This window comes from Sinocyclocheilus rhinocerous, unplaced genomic scaffold (genome assembly GCF_001515625.1).
Source record: "Sinocyclocheilus rhinocerous isolate Xijiao unplaced genomic scaffold, SAMN03320098_v1.1 scaffold148, whole genome shotgun sequence".
NCBI classification, from domain to species: domain Eukaryota; kingdom Metazoa; phylum Chordata; class Actinopteri; order Cypriniformes; family Cyprinidae; genus Sinocyclocheilus; species Sinocyclocheilus rhinocerous.
Window position 1 is genome coordinate 3740685 of NW_015653472.1, and position 18964 is coordinate 3759648.

Here is an 18964-nt window from a genome sequence, read left to right on the forward strand (position 1 = left end):
CAAATTCTACTGTTCCTAATATTCTGTATGTTGCTCAAAAACAATATATTGTGTTCAGCATACTGTCAAAATCTCATACTGGCCCATGCCTACATATAATGTTTTACACACACGCATAAATAAAACATTCAGTTTTTCAGTACTTTCCTATTTTTGGTCAATATATATATATATATATATATATATATATATATATATATACACACATACATAAAAGACTGTTCAGAATCAAGTATTTGTAGATAGTGTGTACTAAATAATAATGGTGTAGTTTGGTGCCAGTAAGTTTGCCTGAAGTTCTGCTTAATTAGCTTTTTGGGGTGTTTGAATATTTCACTAGCTTTTTAACTTGACCAAAAGGTCTGTGTACTGAGGTATATAATGACCTAATGTGAATGGATAAGATTGCTGTGGTCATTTAGCTTGCCACATCTAACCTGAATAGAGACTAGGGCTGGACGATATGGCCAAAATTGATATCACGATATATTTCTTAATTTCGGTCGATACGATATAATTCCGATATCGATATGAACACTATTTATCTGAACTGCAGAAAATAGCCTATAGTGGCATTAATATTGATGGCTGGTGCAGTATTTCTCTTTGTGCTGATCCATTAGGCTCTTTAAGTCAGATTCTTTAAAGGAGAATGGCCTGTCATTACATCTTTACAATGAAAGGCATAATATCTTGTCCTATTTTTCATGCTGACTAAAATCAACCATGTTTATTTGTCATCACTGTTTATTTCAGTTTCTCTTTTTTTCATGCATGTATTTTGTCCTTCTCATTTTCCTGTTATCTGTTTGTTTCCCAGCATTTTGTTTCAAGAATTTCTTTAATGATCTCTGCAGAATTTAAAGAAGCCTTCCTTCTGTTTGACCGGACGGGAGATGGGAAGATCACCTATAGTCAGTGTGGGGATGTGATGCGCGCACTGGGTCAGAATCCCGTTAATGCAGAGGTTCTCAAAGTCCTGGGCAACCCAAAGGCAGAAGGTAGGACAAGACACTATGGATAATGGCTGACCTGTATAATCATTGCCTTAATATCATGTCTTATCTGGTCTCTTTCTGTATTTTATAGAATAAGATATTTCAATGCTCAACAGTATGAATTTTTATCTGCTCGGCTGGTTGTTCAGATTTGTGCTTGCCCTGCCAATATTTTTCTGACCTCACAACAAAAATATACACTTTATTTTTAGTGGCATATATTAATTTATAAAAAAAATGATTACATCACTTACTCACCAATGAATCCTCTGCAGTGAATGGGTGCCGTCAGAATGAGAGTTCAAAGAGCTGATTAAAAACATCACAATAATCCATGTGACTCCAGTCTATCAGTTAAGGTTTTGTGAAGTGAAAGGCTGAACTGTTGAACTATTGAAAAGGGTGTTTAAATGCATAAAAACATGTAGTGACAACAGCACTGGGCTGTTATCTCAACTGACCCGAAACTCTTTCACATTAGCCCATCATTATTTTTAAGCCCTGTATTTGTGTAAGAAGTAATATTTTGCTTAACTATGATAATTATAGTAGTAGTTCTCTCTTCCTGGATAATATGGAAATAAATGCTTTCTTGTCTGATTAAAGATTTCTTTGTTCCTCAGAAATGAACCATAAATTGCTGGACTTCGAACAGTTCCTGCCCATGCTCCAGGCCATTGCTAAGAACAAAGACCAGGGCACGTTTGAGGACTTTGTGGAGGGGCTTAGAGTATTTGACAAGGAAGGCAACGGCACAGTCATGGGTGCTGAGCTCCGCCATGTTCTCACCACACTGGGTAAGCCGGCCTGGTCTCCCAAGAAGATATTTATAGCCCACTCCTCCACATCTAGGCCACTGAATTTAGACATGGTTGAATTGAACATTATGGTGTATTGGTATAATTGCGTATAATATAAATATATATGTATAGTGCTCTAATTGCGAAACATATATACATGGGTTTATTTATTTTCTTTATAGGAGAGAAGATGACCGAAGAGGAGGTAGAAGCGCTTCTAGCCGGACACGAAGATGCTAATGGTTGCATCAATTACGAAGGTAAATAACTGAGTTTGATTATGCATATACGTTCATGATGAGAGCACTCACTGTTCTACGAGCCTAGTAGTTTGTCTGTACACACCTTAATAAAAGTACATTTGAATACAAAATAGATCATTGTGCTGGGAATTACATGATTGTATGAATGTATTATGTTTATGCACCACAATGGAAGAAAACATTATATGCATATGCAAGTTCTTTTAGCGAGAATCCGATCTTGAAGCATGCCGTAACTGTAACTGATCTTCCACAGCCTTTGTTCGCCACATCATGTCTGGCTGAGAGATGTCTCGGGTGTACGTCTACCTCCTGCCCTCAACATTTATAACACGTGAAGCAACAATCCATCCAGGCTTTTTCGTTAAAGCTCTCAGATGCGCGTGATTGCATAGTCCACACCAGTGGTTCTCAAACCTGTCCTGGAGTACCCCCAGCACTGCACATTTTGTATGTCTCCCTATATCTGACACACCTTACAGCAGGGGTCTCCAAACTCGGTCCTGGAGAGTCGGTGTCCTGCAGAGTTTAGCTCCAACTTGCCTCAACACACCTGCCTGGAAGTTTCTAGCATGCCTAGTAAGACCTTAATTAGCTTGTTCAGGTGTGTTTAATTGGGGTTGGAGCTAAACTCTATAGGACACCGGCCCTCCAGGACCGAGTTTGGAGACCCCTGCCTTACAGTCTCCACTAATGAGCTGATGAGTTGAATCAGGTGTGATAGATGAGGGAGACATACAAAATGTACAGGGCTGAGGGTACTCCAGGACAGGTTTGAGAACCACTGGTCTACACCTTATTATTTTGCTACATTCAACATAATATATACATGCACAGGGTAGCTGTGCAATATGTGACGTCTAGAGCTAGAAAGCCTGGTTGGATGTAGTTTGAAGGTTTTGACATATGGTTGGACTCTTCCCTATCTCTGCAGCAGCCTTTCCTCTGGCTGCAGCATGCTCTCTGCATGTGGCCGTCCCTGCGACGGCTCTCAGAGGCGAAAGGGCGACTGCACTGCTTCAGACTTGAGCGCATGTCAAGGGTTGTAGCATAACAGGGTGTACCGCTTTGAAAAGCATTTCATTCAGTCTTAGATTTGTCTTTTGATATCAGCTCACTCCCTCCCTGTGCTCACCAAGCAGTGTGGTTGCTTTTATTATGAACTAACCAATCAAATTGCAGTGATTTGGCTGTTTTTGCTGACCTTTTCTGACCCTTTTCCTGATGGAGGCTGATCCATAGCTCAACTCTAAGATCTCTCATTACTGTAGCTGTGCTATAAAACCGTTTCCACTCTTGCCCTGTAGAGGAAAACCAGAAGGAGCTTCTTTGACACTGTGTGCTGTAGTTGGGGTCGATCCCCTTTTTGACACAAATTGGAAACTAACTTTGTTTTATTTTTTTATTTTTCTACAGAACTCGTCCGCATGGTCATGAGCGGTTGAAGATAAAGGCCACAACTCATTTGTTTGTCTTATTTTATATGTAATAATTTCTTTATATGCATTTTGTTTTTTTCCTATTCATTCCGTCACCTTCATTTGCTTAATGGCTCCAGTCCTTCGCTTGTGTTTGCACTCATTTGGGTATTATTATTATTAGAAGTGCCTTTATCTTCTTTAAGTTCCCATATGACTCTCCAAGAGGTCCACCTCCTGTCCTGTGGTATTCAAACCATTAAGCGATATGAAAAAGATCTCTTGTGTGCCGACTGGTCTGCAATAAAACCTCTCGATGCAAGACATTAGCAGTGTGTATGCAATATCCAGTGTATCCTCAGGCATCTCTGCTGGACTGTGCTGTAGTAGAAATGTCGTGTCTGGCCAGACTTTTATTTTTGGCCTTTTCAGAATAAGTTACCTTTTTCAAATATCTTTGAGCTGGTGGTTTAGTAGGAGCTAGCCATGATCTTGCTCTCACCCTGTTTCTCACCACTTATGAACGAGTACAACTGGGGAAAGGCTTCCAACTACAGCAAAAGTCGCAGGCTAAAGGCAATTTTTCAAGGGTCGATGAGGTTATGTGAAGGGCATTTGGATGCTATTATTATTATAAAAATTATATATTTTGTAAAGGCATCTCTGCTGGACTGTGCTGTAGTAGAAATGTCGTGTCTGGCCAGACTTTTATTTTTGGCCTTTTCAGAATAAGTTACCTTTTTCAAATTGAGAAATTATGAATCGGAAATGCAATAACATTTTAATTAACTTGGAATGTTGTCACTGTCCAATAAAGTACATTTTAAACAGACACTACTTGTTTGTCTTAATTTCAGATTCTTCCAGAGTCTTGTTTTAAAGATTGTAAAAAAAATGGTTGTAATATGTTCCCTAAATGTACAGAGCTTTGAGTGCAGTTGAAGTTGCCTCTCTCCTGTTTGCAGATAGATGGCAGTGTTCTTACACTTTGATGAAAGCTGAACTTGTTGAAATCAAAAGTGACTTTTTTTTTAATAAATCTTGAATTCTTTAAAACTTTCTATTCATCAAAGAATCTTGAAAAAAAGAGATATCACTGTTTCCATAAAAATAATAAAAATGTTTATTGATCACCAAATCAGCATATTAGAATAATTTCTGAAGAATCATGTGAGACTGAAGACCGTAGTAATGACTGCTGAAAATATCGCTCTGCCATCACAGAAAAAAATTATTAAAATATATTAAAATTTATAAAACTTTTATTAATAATTGTAATAATCCTATTTTTTTAATCAAATTTAGTGGTTTTCGTAATGCTGTCTCTTAATAACCATCTATTTATTTGTATAATGACATGTATAGTTTGTAAAGGCTTTGCAAGTGTCTGTCTGTATTACTGTCATATATATCTCTGTATCTGATCGTATATCTCTATTGAAAAAAAGTCATGCTTTTTTTATAGGTAAAAGAACATCATATAAGATGTAATCTGAGGGTTTGTTTGGGTGTGCTGAAATACCCCATGATGCATTGTGTGCCGAGAGGAGCCCATCAACAGCTCACTGACCTTTTCTCTCTCTCCGCTCGGCAGCAGTCAGAACTATTCCCCCCTCATTAGACGGCACACACTCTCCGAGTGAGAGCCAAGTATCATAGACCAGTGGTGAATAGGTCCTCCACTAATTACTGAATTCATTTTGCGCGGATTTGTGTGGATGTGCATGCATGTCTGTTTCTGTGCGCACTTGTGCGAATGTGTTGGAGGCAAGTGAAGTGTATTGATTATTTTAATCTGCCTATTTGTGAGTCTGTGATCCTCGTGGCTCTGCATTCAACAGGGGAATCACTAATGGGCCTCAGCGCAGGCCGCCTCAGACCTCTCCCCGTCCAATTAACTTTCAACTGGAATCTGGCAGGAGAGCGTGAGGAGGCTGGCCACGGACACACTGAGATCCCCCACACATTCCCACAGGCTACAGATTCACCAAAGCCTCAAGGCCGGATTGTCATTACCTATCGCTTTTAATTAAAGTTTTCTCTCTTCGTTTTAGCCATGACATGCACAGGTAGAATCCTAGTATTGTTCATGTCGTTGTTCTTGTTTTTCTTTTCTTTTTTGTCTCTCCAAGACACTGAATTTTCATTAATAGAACTGTCTGGTAAACTTTTTTTTCTTAAATGATTGTAGTAAAGAATATACATGACACGAGGAGGCTGGCCACGGACACACTGAGATCCCCCACACATTCCCACAGGCTACAGATTCACCAAAGCCTTAAGGCCGGAATGTCATTACCTATCGCTTTTAATTAAAGTTTTCTCTCTTCGTTTTAGCCCTGACATGCACAGGTAGAATCCTAGTATTGTTCATGTCGTTGTTCTTGTTTTTCTTTTCTTTTTTGTCTCTCCAAGACACTGAATTTTCATTAATAGAACTGTCTGGTAAACTTTTTTTTCTTAAATGATTGTAGTAAAGAATATACATGACAGAAATAATGTTTGCCATATTTATATATATATATATTGTTATTTTAGTATTCACCTAACATGTTGCAAGGTTTTTGTATAGTCAGCTGTACAAATGTGACATAAAAATGAGGCAGAGATATTTGAATATTATTTATTATTGAATTGTTTATGAATAGGGAATGTTTTTGGTGTTTTGACATGTTATTTGTATCAGTGTATTTGCACATGGCACGACTTGGATCAACAACTCCTTCATGCTGTATTTCTTAGAAAAATGTATCAATACAGGTTATGAATCTGTATTAAAATTCCAATTTAAAATGTTTAGGGACACAGTTTTTCAGATTTATCATTCAAACCTTTGGCCTTTTTTATTTGATGAGATTTCTCATGAAATAGCAACCTTACTGGGCTTGATATCACAGAAAAATGTATAGAGCTTGATTTATAAATGTGTAACTTCTATAAAAACATATTCTAAAATATAATACATACAAACTCATTGATCACTGTGCAAGTGTATTGACCACCATGTTCCTTCTCTTAAATGTGATGTAGAAATGCTACATTTGAAATATATTCTCTTTTAGTGGCCAGAAATTAAATTAATTTCTTAGAATTTTGCTTGCCTATTTTATCTTAAATTGAAAATCAGTAAATCTACAATTTCTGTGTAAATAATTCTGTAACATAATGCTGATATGATATAAAATTTATACTTCCTTGTCAAGTGTAACATTTTGATTTTGATTTCAAACCAGAGTAGAGTTTTATATTGTAATCTCTTTTATCAGACTTACACAGAAGGGAACAACATCCTCCCCTTTAAAAAGCATGAAATCATTTCATTTATTTGTGTGATTAAAACATTGTATTTGGTTAAATTTGAATAGTCAAGAGTCTTATTAGCCTAAATCAATACATCAATGTTCTGGTCTGGCTCATATTCTTTAGACTGATTGGAGATCTATCTATCTGGTTGTAGTGAGCCATTGTGTGTAATTACACTCCTGTGTGTCCACGTGCATTAGCCATATTTCCAATTCCACACAGACAACCAAAGCAGTCACTTTAAGTCAAATAAATTGAACAAGAAGACTTAGATTAATCACTAGCCCTGTGACGTGTGTGCACGCATATATACATGCCCGTATTGCGCTACGGCTCCGTCTAGTGAGTGAAAATTACAATTACGCACTGATTTTCTTTCAGGTCCAGCCATGTGTAAATGCAGCTCAGTTCACCATGAAGCATGTTGACTAGTGAGTTTGAATATCTGGTTTTGATTGACACACACAATGGAGACAAGTACACTAACAAGTACACATGAAAATATGAGTGTGTCACTGTCCAGGATAGATATATAGACATATATTTATATGCATTTTAATTTAAGTTTGGGAGTAGTGTATAATGTATGATAGTTATAATTTACACACATACAAACAGTGTGTCACATATTCTCTTGCCTTATGAAAGGAATTGGTTGCGGTTATGTCTGTCAAGCCCTTCTGCTCCGTATAAACCATGTCTATTTCTTTCAAGCCTGTTCGGTGTGTGTACGTAACTGTATGAGTGTGTGTGAGTGTGTGTGTGTTCATACACAGTACATTTGAGTAGCATCATGAGCAGGTCAGTCAGCATAGATGAGGAAACCAGAGAACGTGCTGTATTTGTTGGTGTTTCCTCCGTGGACTTTCCCTCCGTCCAGCTGCACACAGACCTCATCTCCTACGTCTAAATGCAGGATCACACTGTTGGAGGCGTAGTCATAATTCTGATCAGCGTCCTGGGCGATAGCGCTGGCCCTCACCTGTCACACATGGGAGAAATGAAGCCATGGTTAGAGGAAGGACACAGAGCAGATCGCAACAATTTACAGATTAGATTCCCAATATTCCAGTACACTTGAATGATACTGAAATGTAGACGAAGCACTAAAAATATTTATAATCATTTAGTGATGATCATTAGACTAAACAGCAAAATATGACTAAAGCACAACATCATGAAGTGTGACATTTGGAGCTTTTAAAATGACGCAACAACTTCTGACAGTGAAATTTATTATAAATAAGCACAGACTGCATTCGGTGACTTTTTCATTATCATATATGAAAGGAGAAATTAATAAGTATGTTTTTTGATGTTTTTAAAATAAATACAGAAACCACTATAACACCATTTTGAGCTTGGAAAAATTTGGATTTGTTAAACCTGTAGAACTTAATAGACACAATTTAATATTAGCACAAATGAATAATTTGATATAAAAGTTATGTCATATTAATAATAATAAAAAAATTTTTTTTAATGTAAAACATTTAATTAACAGACAAAAATAATGAATCGTAATTGATTTCAAGGACTTTCCTTCTTCTTTGTAGGAAAAAAATGTTCATTTTTTTTTCTTCAGACTCCATATGCATTTTTAAATAAGTTAAAAAAACACCATAACAATTTCCAGCTTGGAAAGATTTTTTTTAATTAAAGAAGAGAGAAAAAAATATATAAATTTTTTTTAAATAATTAAAAATATTTTATTATTAAAAATAATAAACATAATAATTACACATTTTTAAATTAAATTAATAGACTAAAATAAGGAATTATAATTGATTTCATGATCTTTCCAGTTCCTTTTTAGGGAAAGAAAAAAATAGTTAGATTTTTTTTTTTCACATTACAGATTATATGCTTTTTTACAATAATGGCAGAAACCACTATAAAACCATTTCCAGGTTGTTAAGATTTTGTTTTGTTCTACAGAACTAAGATAGATAGATAGATAGATAGATAGATAGATAGTTTAATTAATTATTATATTAAACTATTAAACTAATTAATATGGATTATATATTAACATTATATATTAATAATAAAGCTAAATGAAATTATGTATCATATGATTTAAAAGGAACACATTTCTGGTAAATGTTGATAAATTGGTGCTGTGAAGGTGTAAAAAAAGGTTGGAAAATACTGCGCTATAACCATATCTCTACATACAGATGCTCTCTTGCATGAAAGAGGCCTTGTTTTATCCTCTCTATGGCAGTGTAATGGAGTCATTATTAAATGATACTCTGACAAGGGCTGGTCGGGTTAAATGGATGGGGCTGCAGATAGCCTGCTGACCTCCACCTCAATTGAGAAAGCAGTCACACTCAGTCTCTCCTATTTATCTACTGTAGGATCGTGTAGCTAGACCTATATAGGTGATGCTAAATCTGTACTATATCCCTTCCTCATATTGACCTGTAGAATTTAATCACAAGCGCACGTATCATGCAAACCGCAATGAGACTGTTTACTGGAGACTTGAACTCATTTAAATTCTGCTTGAGAGATCAGCCGTATTGACTCCCAGCAGTGGATCTGAAACTTGTTTGTTAACATTTTAAATTGAGATTAGTCATGTGGTCAGACAGACGTACATTCCTGCATAAAGATGCAATTAAAAAGGACCAATACCTGTGATAAAACAGATACAAATATACTGCATTAAAGTTTCATATCCTTGCAATACAATTTAGACATTAGCCGTGTGATATTTTATCATCATTTTTTAGTATCTTAGCTCAAGTATTCTAAAAAGAAAAACAGCGTAATGTTTTAGAAGACAGGTGTCAGATGACAGACAGTGATTGTCAGGCATTTTGCTCAGTCGTATTATAGCCACTCAATCTCTATCAGGTTTCCTAAATATATGGAGCGAGTCTATCCTAGGAAAAAAATACAATGATATGCATGGTGTCAGTAAACATCCTCATATAACATGCCATCACTCACTCAAATGCCTCTTGTTTTATCGGGTGTGTTATTACCCTGAGAAACACCCACAACCACAGCCCATATAAAACACACTGACCCCAGACCGAGATAAACTCCTTCCCATATCTGTAATCTAATAGCCCCACTCCATTACCATCACGATACTGTCAACGTCTGCACAATGTCCTGAGTGGAGACTACCGCCATTTAGATGCTTTATTGAATACCAATCTGTATAATGATGTTAGGGAGGTTTAAAATGCAGCACTGTAGGACAAATATATCAGTTTTAAATGTATTTTGCAGAGCAGTGATAGATATTTGTCATTTGCAATTTGAAAAATACCCTTGCACGTTTTCACAAGCATGTGTAGAGACATGCAGCTTCAAAATGGACTCTATTTGCAAAAAAAAAAAGAAAAGAAACCAGTAAATGACCAGTGACTAAGTAATGACCAGTGATCAACCAATATTGGATTTACATTGGTTATTTTAAGTGTTCATCATGAGAACTGAGTTTTAAAATATTTATTTTATTTTACGACAATAAAAAGCATAACATTAACTGTGAATATTATTAATAACAGTAGTAGTCAAAACATCATAATGAAAGATGTTTTATTCATCAGAATAATAGTAATTATTATTGATCATATTAATTATAATAATTAAATAATAAATTAAATATATTAATAAAATCATGAGTTATAATAATAATAATAATTTTTGCTATTTAAATTGTCACATATATTTTCTTTTTTATTGTAACAACAATAATAATAGGTATTATTACAAATATTATTTATTACTTTAATTATAATAGTTAAATTAAATCTATTAATAAAATCACAATGAATATACTACTACTAATGCAATTGTTGCTATTTAAATGGTCACAAATATATTTAAATAAATAAATAGGTTACCCAACCTCTGAGTACTGTTGTTGGGTCCTACTTTTAAACAACTCAGCAAATGGTGCCCTTTATCTGAGCACAATATAGATCTGTAGTTATATTAAACATCTAATAACTGATTAAGTTATTGTGTCAATATCATTTAGAATATATATCAGTCATGGCAAACTCTAATATGGCTGGACGTTTAGATGTGTAAACAATCATATTATTTCACCTGAAGATATTCATTGTGTTGATGTGTTGATGTGAACAGCATTTTTGGCTTGTCCCTGTTCAGTCTGCATCAAACAGTTGTGTTGGGTTGCCAGTCCCTGGAGAAACCCCTATTCCAACTATATCTCACATAAAAAAAAAAATCCACATCCAGATCTAACACCCACACTACAGTGATCTACAGTCATTCTCCTCATTATTTTGGTTAAGTGGGCAAAGGGGCAGTTTCTCCCTCCGGCATACCCCTGTGTTCGATACGACAACGCGAGCGGTCACTTTAATTAGCAGACATCCGGCAAAGACCCTTTAAGACCTTTCTTCGCTTCAATAATCTAAATATTGAGTTGGTGAATGAATGCTGTCATTGGTATGCGTGACTGAATACCAACTAGTGCAACAATTATATTTTCTTTATAGTACACGACAAAGTATGTCACATCTGAATTATTTTTACTGCAATGACACAATGACTTAAAGGGGTCATATGATGCTGCTAAAAAGAACATTACATTTCCGGTAAACTGTCAAAATCAACTGTGCTATAACGGGAGCGCCCCTTTGCTCGGTTTCTCTACATAATCCATTCAAAATATAAAGAAAAGTTTTGTTTGTATAAGAGGACCAAACATCCACGTGTACAGTTACAGGAATGACCTCTGTGGAATGAACGTGAGCGTAAAAAATTAAGTGAGTGAATCCGCTCAGAGCTGTGCATTAAGTGATTCAGAATAAGTTCAGAGTAACAAACTACAGCAGTAACAAATCTGTTGGCTGAATATATTTAGCAGCTTCTAGTTAAAAATAAAACTTAAAAATGTAGTTTTTAAATTAAATTTAAAAATATTTAAAAATATTTAATGGATTATTATTTAATTGTTATACCATTAATAATTGAACTTTAATTTATAGTTAATTAGTTAAGTATTTAAATAATTTACCCTTCTAGGCTGTTGGTGTCTGGGCTTATTTTTATTTTTTTTAAATGACATGAGACTTTGTTATAATATTTGTTCTAATAGTAATTTCATAATAAATCCAAAAGCAAGACGTGAAAAAAACTAGGGAGTTGAAATGGCAACTGAGCTAATGAGTGATCCTCTGCTGTCATCTACTGGTTATAACGGTAATTTCATTGTAATTTCATCTTAAAAGTCTTTGTTTTCCGCCAGGAGACATTTTTGGCAAATTTTTTCATGTCATCTTTATGAATGAAAAGTGAAACTTTAAAGTGAATTTTACTGCACAGCTGTAGAGTTGAGAAATAATAAAGGTTTTAAAATATTATAAGTGTTTTAAAAATGTGTTCAAGACTATGAAGGTAAGTTATTGATTATTAATATGGTGTCGTTTACGAGATAGCATCGCTAGCTAGCTAACATTAGCCTAAACAGTAACGATAGTGTTTAGTTGTCAGCAGTTATCATTATTTACAGTGTTGCAATTAATTTGTTTCTTAGTTTCTGACAAGAACGAGGCAGGAGAGATTTCTGTGAGGGTCTCAAGAGTCTCTACCTATATATACCACAACATCAAATGACACTTCACCGGAAGTTTATGAGCTGGTTTATTTATGCGGAAGTTCTAAAGAACGCTCCGTGCATATGGTCAATTAAAAGGCGCGCAATTAGAGATCACCACAATTAGAGATGACCAAAGACACTCATTATATTTCTACCGGACTATGTACATGTCACTGCACTGGGAGACATTTATTAGAGCAGGTACTGGTCATTAACAGACAGACGATGGCATTTTTAACACTAGCGTGTAAAAGAGCTCGACCTTTTGGAGGTCTATTAAAAGAGCGTGTGACAGGTGAAAAAGGGGAAAAAGAAATGGTGGAACGATTAAGCAACAGAAAGGACAGAGTGTAGATTAGTCTACTTTGAACAGAGGTTCAGACTAAGGTTTGGGAACCTACATCGAAGCTGAGGGACCATAAATTAAAAGATTAACAGCTCACAGCACGTTAATGATGAGGAAGAAGCATGTAGATGCTAAATCAGAGATGATGTATGACCCTGGTGTCATATTTTGACTCGCAGTAGCATTAAGGCAAACAAACCATAATTCTACAAGCTCGATAAAAGCGCCACCAATAACGCTAGCAGCATCAAATCCTTTTAACAAATCTCTCCATATGTTTATAGACCTTTATGCAGTTATTCCTTCAGCAGAGGACTTATACAGAATAAAAATTAGAAGTTATTATTAAATGATGTGCGATTTTTGACCCTAACGACACTGGGATGGGATCTGACAAGTAAAAATCTGTTCTTGCAAAAAAAAAAAAAAATCTGTTCCCTTCGGTTGTAGCAGATGCTGTGATACAGTGGCTAAATGCACAATGATGAAATTTCATTATGAATCTCCTTCAGTGGGCAATATACCAAATTAATTACAAGAAAAATGAAGATGACCTCATTAAATATTGAAGAGGCCACTATTATGATCACACCACTAATCCTTTCCATCTGTAACTCAACAAATGAATTATTGTAACAAAAAATGACATATTCATCTACTATGATATATTGGTACAGTTTAAGTACAGATAAACAAAAAAAATTACTAAACATAAACAAAAAGGCAGTGAAATAAGGGTCACTCTTTAGTTAGTGACATGTTTTAAATTTATTTAAAAAAAATAAATAAACAGAAATGGATTGTTTCTTAATTAAATTTTCTTGTCACATCTCATTTCCACCATAAACAAATCTGACATTGTTTCGAAAGCCTCTTTTTTTTTCTAAAATGATGTAACAAATGATATGTGTTATAATGTATATATTATATATTCAAATATATAATGTTATATATTTCTTTTTTTATATATATAGTGTACACTGTCAATAAAACAGTTATTGGCATTGTCAATTAAAAATTTTAATTCAATTTAATTACAAATTCTAATTAACTTGTAGAAATTGTAAAACAGAGGGAAAGTCAAAAAGTCTGGGTGTGTGACACCCAAAATAGTTAAGTCAAATTTTGACCTTTAAAAAAATTATATATAGGAAAAAAGTTATTAAAGAAACATAATGAAAATTGAATATAATCTATTGTTTTTTTAAAAACGTTCTCTCTAAAATCAAGAAAAAGTCCTGTAATTGAATCATCATCCCTATAAGACAGATTTAAATGATATCAAAGATTCTTTAGTTTTCAGTCCTGCTGACCTGTGACCTTTCTATGATTACCACCTACATCATTTCCATTTCAGGTGGTACCAAAGGGTGCTAACTCACAATCATTCAACAGTGACACTCTCACCACACTCCTGGGACACTTTAGCCTCACACGTCTGAGGTCCGACAACGAGCAGACCATCACAATGGCACCAGTCGGTATCAAGAGACCAGCTTTCACTATCTGTCAAAACCACTGCACAGACAATGATCAGCCAGATGGTCACACGGGCCTGCAACCAGGTACGGAAACATGCATGCCACACTCTAGAGGATACCTGAGATACTTTTTTTCTCTTAATTAGCACCCTAACATTCACAGACAGTCATTATTAGCAAACAAATGCTAATGTCAGGATCCAGTCTTTTTATCTTTAAGATGCCTTGTTAACCTGTCAAACCATGACATGTTTGGTGCTTCTCCATCTGTCTGTGGCTCTGTATTCATTTTTGTCCATGCGTACAAGCCTCCCAGAAGTCTCGTCTCTCTGCCCACTGTCTGCAGCTTTCTATTAAGCCATCTATCTTCCTTTCCTTCCTTGATCTTTCTGTCAACCAGCCTGGGTGATTCTGCCATACTCTTAACTGTCATGGCTACCCTTGCGTCCTTCTCTCAGTCTGTCTCACAATTCACTTGTGCACTTGAGCTTGTGAGCTGCCCACTGGGGTGCCATACTGAACATGGCCACAACAATGAAGATGTGAGATGACTGTCTCAAAACTTGTTTTCAAGATGAAGGATAAAAACTATGATATATTTCACTGCTTATTTTTTCTATTTTGGTCTTGTTCCTTTACAGTTTCTCCTGTAAAATTACATATTTGTGAGTGTTTCTTCACTTTTATTGATGTGGGCTTTTAAAAATTTAATTCCCTTAAAACACACTTTTCTCACTAGTTTAATTCATTTGTCTACTAACAATGTTCAATATAAAATATAAGCATTAAAATTATCAATCTTATTTTAGGTCATAGTTCTAAAAACATAATATTTTTAGGATGGATTTTCATATTTTAATGTTGAAAACATCTGGATCTGGCCAAGGGTAAAGCAATAAACTCTATACATAAAGGCATTAGAATTTTTTTAAATAAAAAATTAATTGCAATTTTTTTTTCTAATAATACAGATTATCATTATTTTATGATTCTGAAGAAAAAGATTATTTCAGTGAAAAATCCTAACAAAAAGATATCTTTTCTTAAGTCTATTAAAAAAAATAAACAAAAAGAAGTATGTGAATCAAAATATGTACACAAATATGTAAATCAAAAATTGCCTATAGTAAAAGTTTACATAAAATATTCTGCATTTTAAGGTAATATGCAGACCACTGAAACACTACAAATGTTTATTAATCTGAACTAAATAATTGTTTAACTTGCTCCTAAAGATTGTTACTTGTTTTATTTCTGAATGAATCAACGTTTTTAAATGAATCAGTTGAAATGAGTGATTCAATGAGTCACTCATAATCACTTGTTGCCACCTACTGGTGTAGTGAAATCTGAAAGGACAGCTATCTGTGGCACAGTTTTTTTTCCGCATGGGATTTTGAATTGAAATTGTGATCTCTTAACGAATAATCATGAAGCTGCTTCATAAGCTATAACACAAAATTTTACCTAATAGTGTTTTAGTTGAAGAAACACCCTTATATGTATATTCGAAGAAGAGTCTACATCCATTCATGAGTAAAACTGCACAATGGTGATTCTCCACTCCAAAGCCTTTGAATTTCTGTGAACTCTGTGTTTCGGAAATTGGCCTATAATATTCAATAGACATGGCTGTTTGAACATCATTTTGTCAGCATTCAAAAATAACCTTTTACAAATTAACATAAACCTCCTAATCCCAACGGACCATTGTCTGCTTTCAGATGACACATCTGAGAATTCCAGTCTCTCAGCATCTGTCAAAAAAATCTAGCATCCTTTTCACTTTTACATGCTCTGTACTGTCCATAGGTAACTGCACAAATCAGCATCCTATGAGCTCTTTAAAATCTTAAAGGCTACAAAAATGGAGCATCACAAATGGACTGCTAACTGTATTTTAGGTGCTTGGGGAAGTGTCATTCCATTTGCAGTTTATTTGGTGTAGTGAGCAGTTAACCCACACATGTCTCTATTACATTTCTGGTCCTACAGAGGAGTGAAGCAGTGCCACCTGATGTGCTCGAAATGGACGTAATTGAGTGGACCGAAAAGATAATTAATGAGCAATCAATGAACATGCAATAGAAGGGGGCACGTATAGCATGCAGGGGATTCAATCTAAGAGTTATGAATGATTTAACAGAGGAAGCAGACTTGCATGACAATACAAAACTGTACAGGTCAGACCAATTTAATCTACTATGTCTCTAATCAATTTTACAGGTGGTCCACTATATTAAACCAGAGTTTTGTTTCTTTTGTTTTTTTTACAACATAACACCAGGCTTTCATTGCACAGTGAAATACAAATAAACATTTATAGTGTGCTTGGGTGAAACTGTTCATAAAAGAATATGTTACGATTGCCTGTCAAATAAAAAGGTCCAAGAGTGTGTCTTGATATACAAAGGTCATACAGTCACTTAAAAACTCTACAGATAAACCTTTTCCTGTCTTGCTCATTTCCTGCCTTCAGACTTTAATTAATGTCAATGAATCAATGAATGACTAAATGTGGAAACTTCATTTTTTGTACATTCATTATTTAACTGGCAGTAGACCACACCATGACAGCTCTGGCTGCTGAGTCGTATGACATATTTTTAGGTGATGAGTGATTTGTAAATATGATGTTATTAAATTGTCAAAACATATGGCAATGCAACTGAGATAGTTTGGACAAACAGATAGGATATTAATGTCACAATTTTCCTTTTAGTCTTCTCCTGGTCAGCCTTGCAAAACAATACATCTGCGTCCAATTTGCTTCCATGTTATTTAGTGCGATGGTAATCAATTATATAATTTAATAGGAATTTTAATAAGAAAAAAAGCTCATAATCCAACTATTCTGACTCCTCTAAATGAAGTTGACCTTAGTGGTGAAGCTCAATATAGTGAACTGAGGAAAGAAGAAACTACTTCCTACATTTGACTGCACACATAATGTCTATAATGAAGCCACCAAAATGTAATTCTTTAATCATTTACTCACACTCATGTCATTACACACCTGTATGCATGTTTTTTCTTCTGTAGAACACAAAGATGATATTCTGATAAATGTCTCATGTTTTTTGTCTCTACAATGAAAATCAGTGAGATTCAGTGTTGTTTTGGACCCCACTGACTTCCATTGTATGGACCAATCAGTTGAAACATTCTTCAAAATATCTTCATTTTGTGCTGCAGAAGTAAGAAAGTCATACAGGTTTGGAATTGTAAATGGTGAGTAAATGATTACAGCATTTTTCATTTTTGGGTGAATTATCCTTGAGCCAAAGATTTCATTTCAACCACAAACAATGATAAATTCTTACCTGTCCGTTCTTCTTGAGGTCTGCCCACATACTGGTCCCATCTCCTCCTTTCATCAGGACATGGTATGTGAAGAAGTAGATACCAGGTAGAGGGCATGTAAATTTTCCAGTGCTGGGCTCATAGTAGTTGCCAACATTGGTCACCACATCATCAAACTTGAGCACATCAGTGCCTTCATGTTGCTTGCGCAGGCCTGCGTAAAACGCAACCTTAGGGCTGTAGAATGACGGCACGTAACCACCAGGCCCAGGACCTGGGGGCCCTTGTGGACCTGGCTTTCCAGGCTCTCCAGGTGGTCCTCGTGGACCAGGTGGTCCTGGGATTCCCGGAGGTCCCCGATACCCAGATTTCCCTTTCCGGTTTGGAAAATCAGGAGGTGCGGGTGAAACAGCCGTTAACTCCTGGCCATGAGATGTGGTGTAGGGGTCACAAACCATCCGACAACTTCCTAGCATTTCATAATGGCTTCCTGCGTTGCCGGCTCCTCCTCCTTTAGTGGTGTGGACCAGTAAAGGGATGGTGACCAGGAGAATCAGAACCATGGCCACACCCACGGCTGCTCCTATGACACGCTTGCGACGACTGAGCCGGGAGGCAGCAAGCGTTAGAAAGTCCTCCTCTCCTTTAGATGGAATGGTGCCCGCCAGCGTGAAAGGTGGAGAAAAACTCGCTAAAGTGTGAAAGCAAATGTATGTTGGGGTACAAAATAACAGCCAAAGAGCCACAGATATCTATAGAGGAATAAGGCCAGTGAGGAGAAGAATGAAAAGGAACAGTGGAGGCTGCAACAGAAAGGTGTGGCACGGAAAAAAATGATTAAGAAAGATGATTACGGGAACACACAGCTTATGGTCACCTATTATATGGGAACACTAGCAATATAATGCAATATGGTGTTTTTAAAGTGTTGGAATTTCCTTGTAAATAGCAAAACAGATCTTTTCATTCATCCCCTTGTTTGTTAACATTAAATATACAATGAATTTTCAATACACAGAAGATGCTTTGAGGTTTTCTTTTGCATTAAGTGAACAAAAATGAACTGTTTTTGGTTTTTCCACTTCAAAATTCCTGTCCACCTAACAAAAGATGTGCAATTGAGCAATTGCAAAATTCAGTTCATGAGAGGCTAGACGAAATCACAAAGTTATCTGCTTGCAAAACAAAATTCAAATCAAGTCCAACCAAATACCTAAAAGATGTGCCAAAACAATCTGTCATCCAATGTTCCACGTTTCAAAATAAACTGATCCCACACAATGAAATTTGTCCAACGCCCTGCATCAAAACCTGATGAGCCACAATGTATTGATCCTTCAAAATATTATTATTATTTGTTTTTTAAGGGATATATGGAAGACCCCCGTAGTCGCTCTGGCGGGGCAGGGAAAATTCCACAGAAACAGAACTAGAGGAGGAAAAACACAAAAAGACA

The 18964-nt window shown here is 35.6% G+C and overlaps 2 protein-coding genes and 1 long non-coding RNA gene across 7 annotated transcripts in view; 1 reads left to right on the forward strand and 2 right to left on the reverse strand.

Moving 5' to 3' along the window:
- Positions 1-3915, forward strand: part of LOC107716221 (myosin light polypeptide 6) — an 11945-nt gene extending 8030 nt beyond the window's left edge. For 2 of the 5 annotated variants that reach the window (XM_016522599.1, XM_016522600.1), the window contains exons 3-7: positions 858-1001; positions 1622-1795; positions 1981-2058; positions 2318-2360; positions 3478-3915. In XM_016522599.1, coding sequence (XP_016378085.1) covers positions 858-1001; positions 1622-1795; positions 1981-2058; positions 2318-2346 — 425 coding nt within the window. In that variant the 3' untranslated portion in view covers positions 2347-2360; positions 3478-3915. The remainder of the gene's footprint in view (positions 1-857; positions 1002-1621; positions 1796-1980; positions 2059-2317; positions 2361-3477) is intronic. The other 3 variants (XM_016522602.1, XM_016522601.1, XM_016522603.1) reach the window with 3 other exon arrangements.
- LOC107716222 (uncharacterized) lies at positions 3574-4307 on the reverse strand. Its single transcript, XR_001637177.1, has 2 exons — positions 4217-4307; positions 3574-3921 (listed from the first exon to the last, which is right to left on the reverse strand). It is a non-coding gene; the product is annotated as an uncharacterized LOC107716222 (long non-coding RNA).
- A 2470-nt stretch (positions 4308-6777) lies between these two features.
- Positions 6778-18846, reverse strand: LOC107716093 (complement C1q-like protein 4). Its single transcript, XM_016522416.1, has 3 exons — positions 18722-18846; positions 17529-18199; positions 6778-7764 (listed from the first exon to the last, which is right to left on the reverse strand). The coding sequence occupies exons 2-3, from the start codon at positions 18069-18071 to the stop codon at positions 7585-7587; spliced, it is 723 nt and encodes a 240-aa protein (XP_016377902.1). The 5' UTR covers positions 18072-18199; positions 18722-18846; the 3' UTR covers positions 6778-7584.
- Between the last annotated feature and the right edge of the window lie 118 nt (positions 18847-18964).

Excerpts from the sequence above, each read along its gene's own strand:
- LOC107716093 (XM_016522416.1), bottom strand. The coding sequence starts at position 18,071 with ATGGTTCTGATTCTCCTGGTCACCATCCCTTTACTGGTCCACACCACT. Across the intron at positions 7,765-17,528 it reads ACCTCAAGAAGAACGGACAG|GTGAGGGCCAGCGCTATCGC; the intron begins GTAAGAATTTAT and ends CATGTGTGACAG.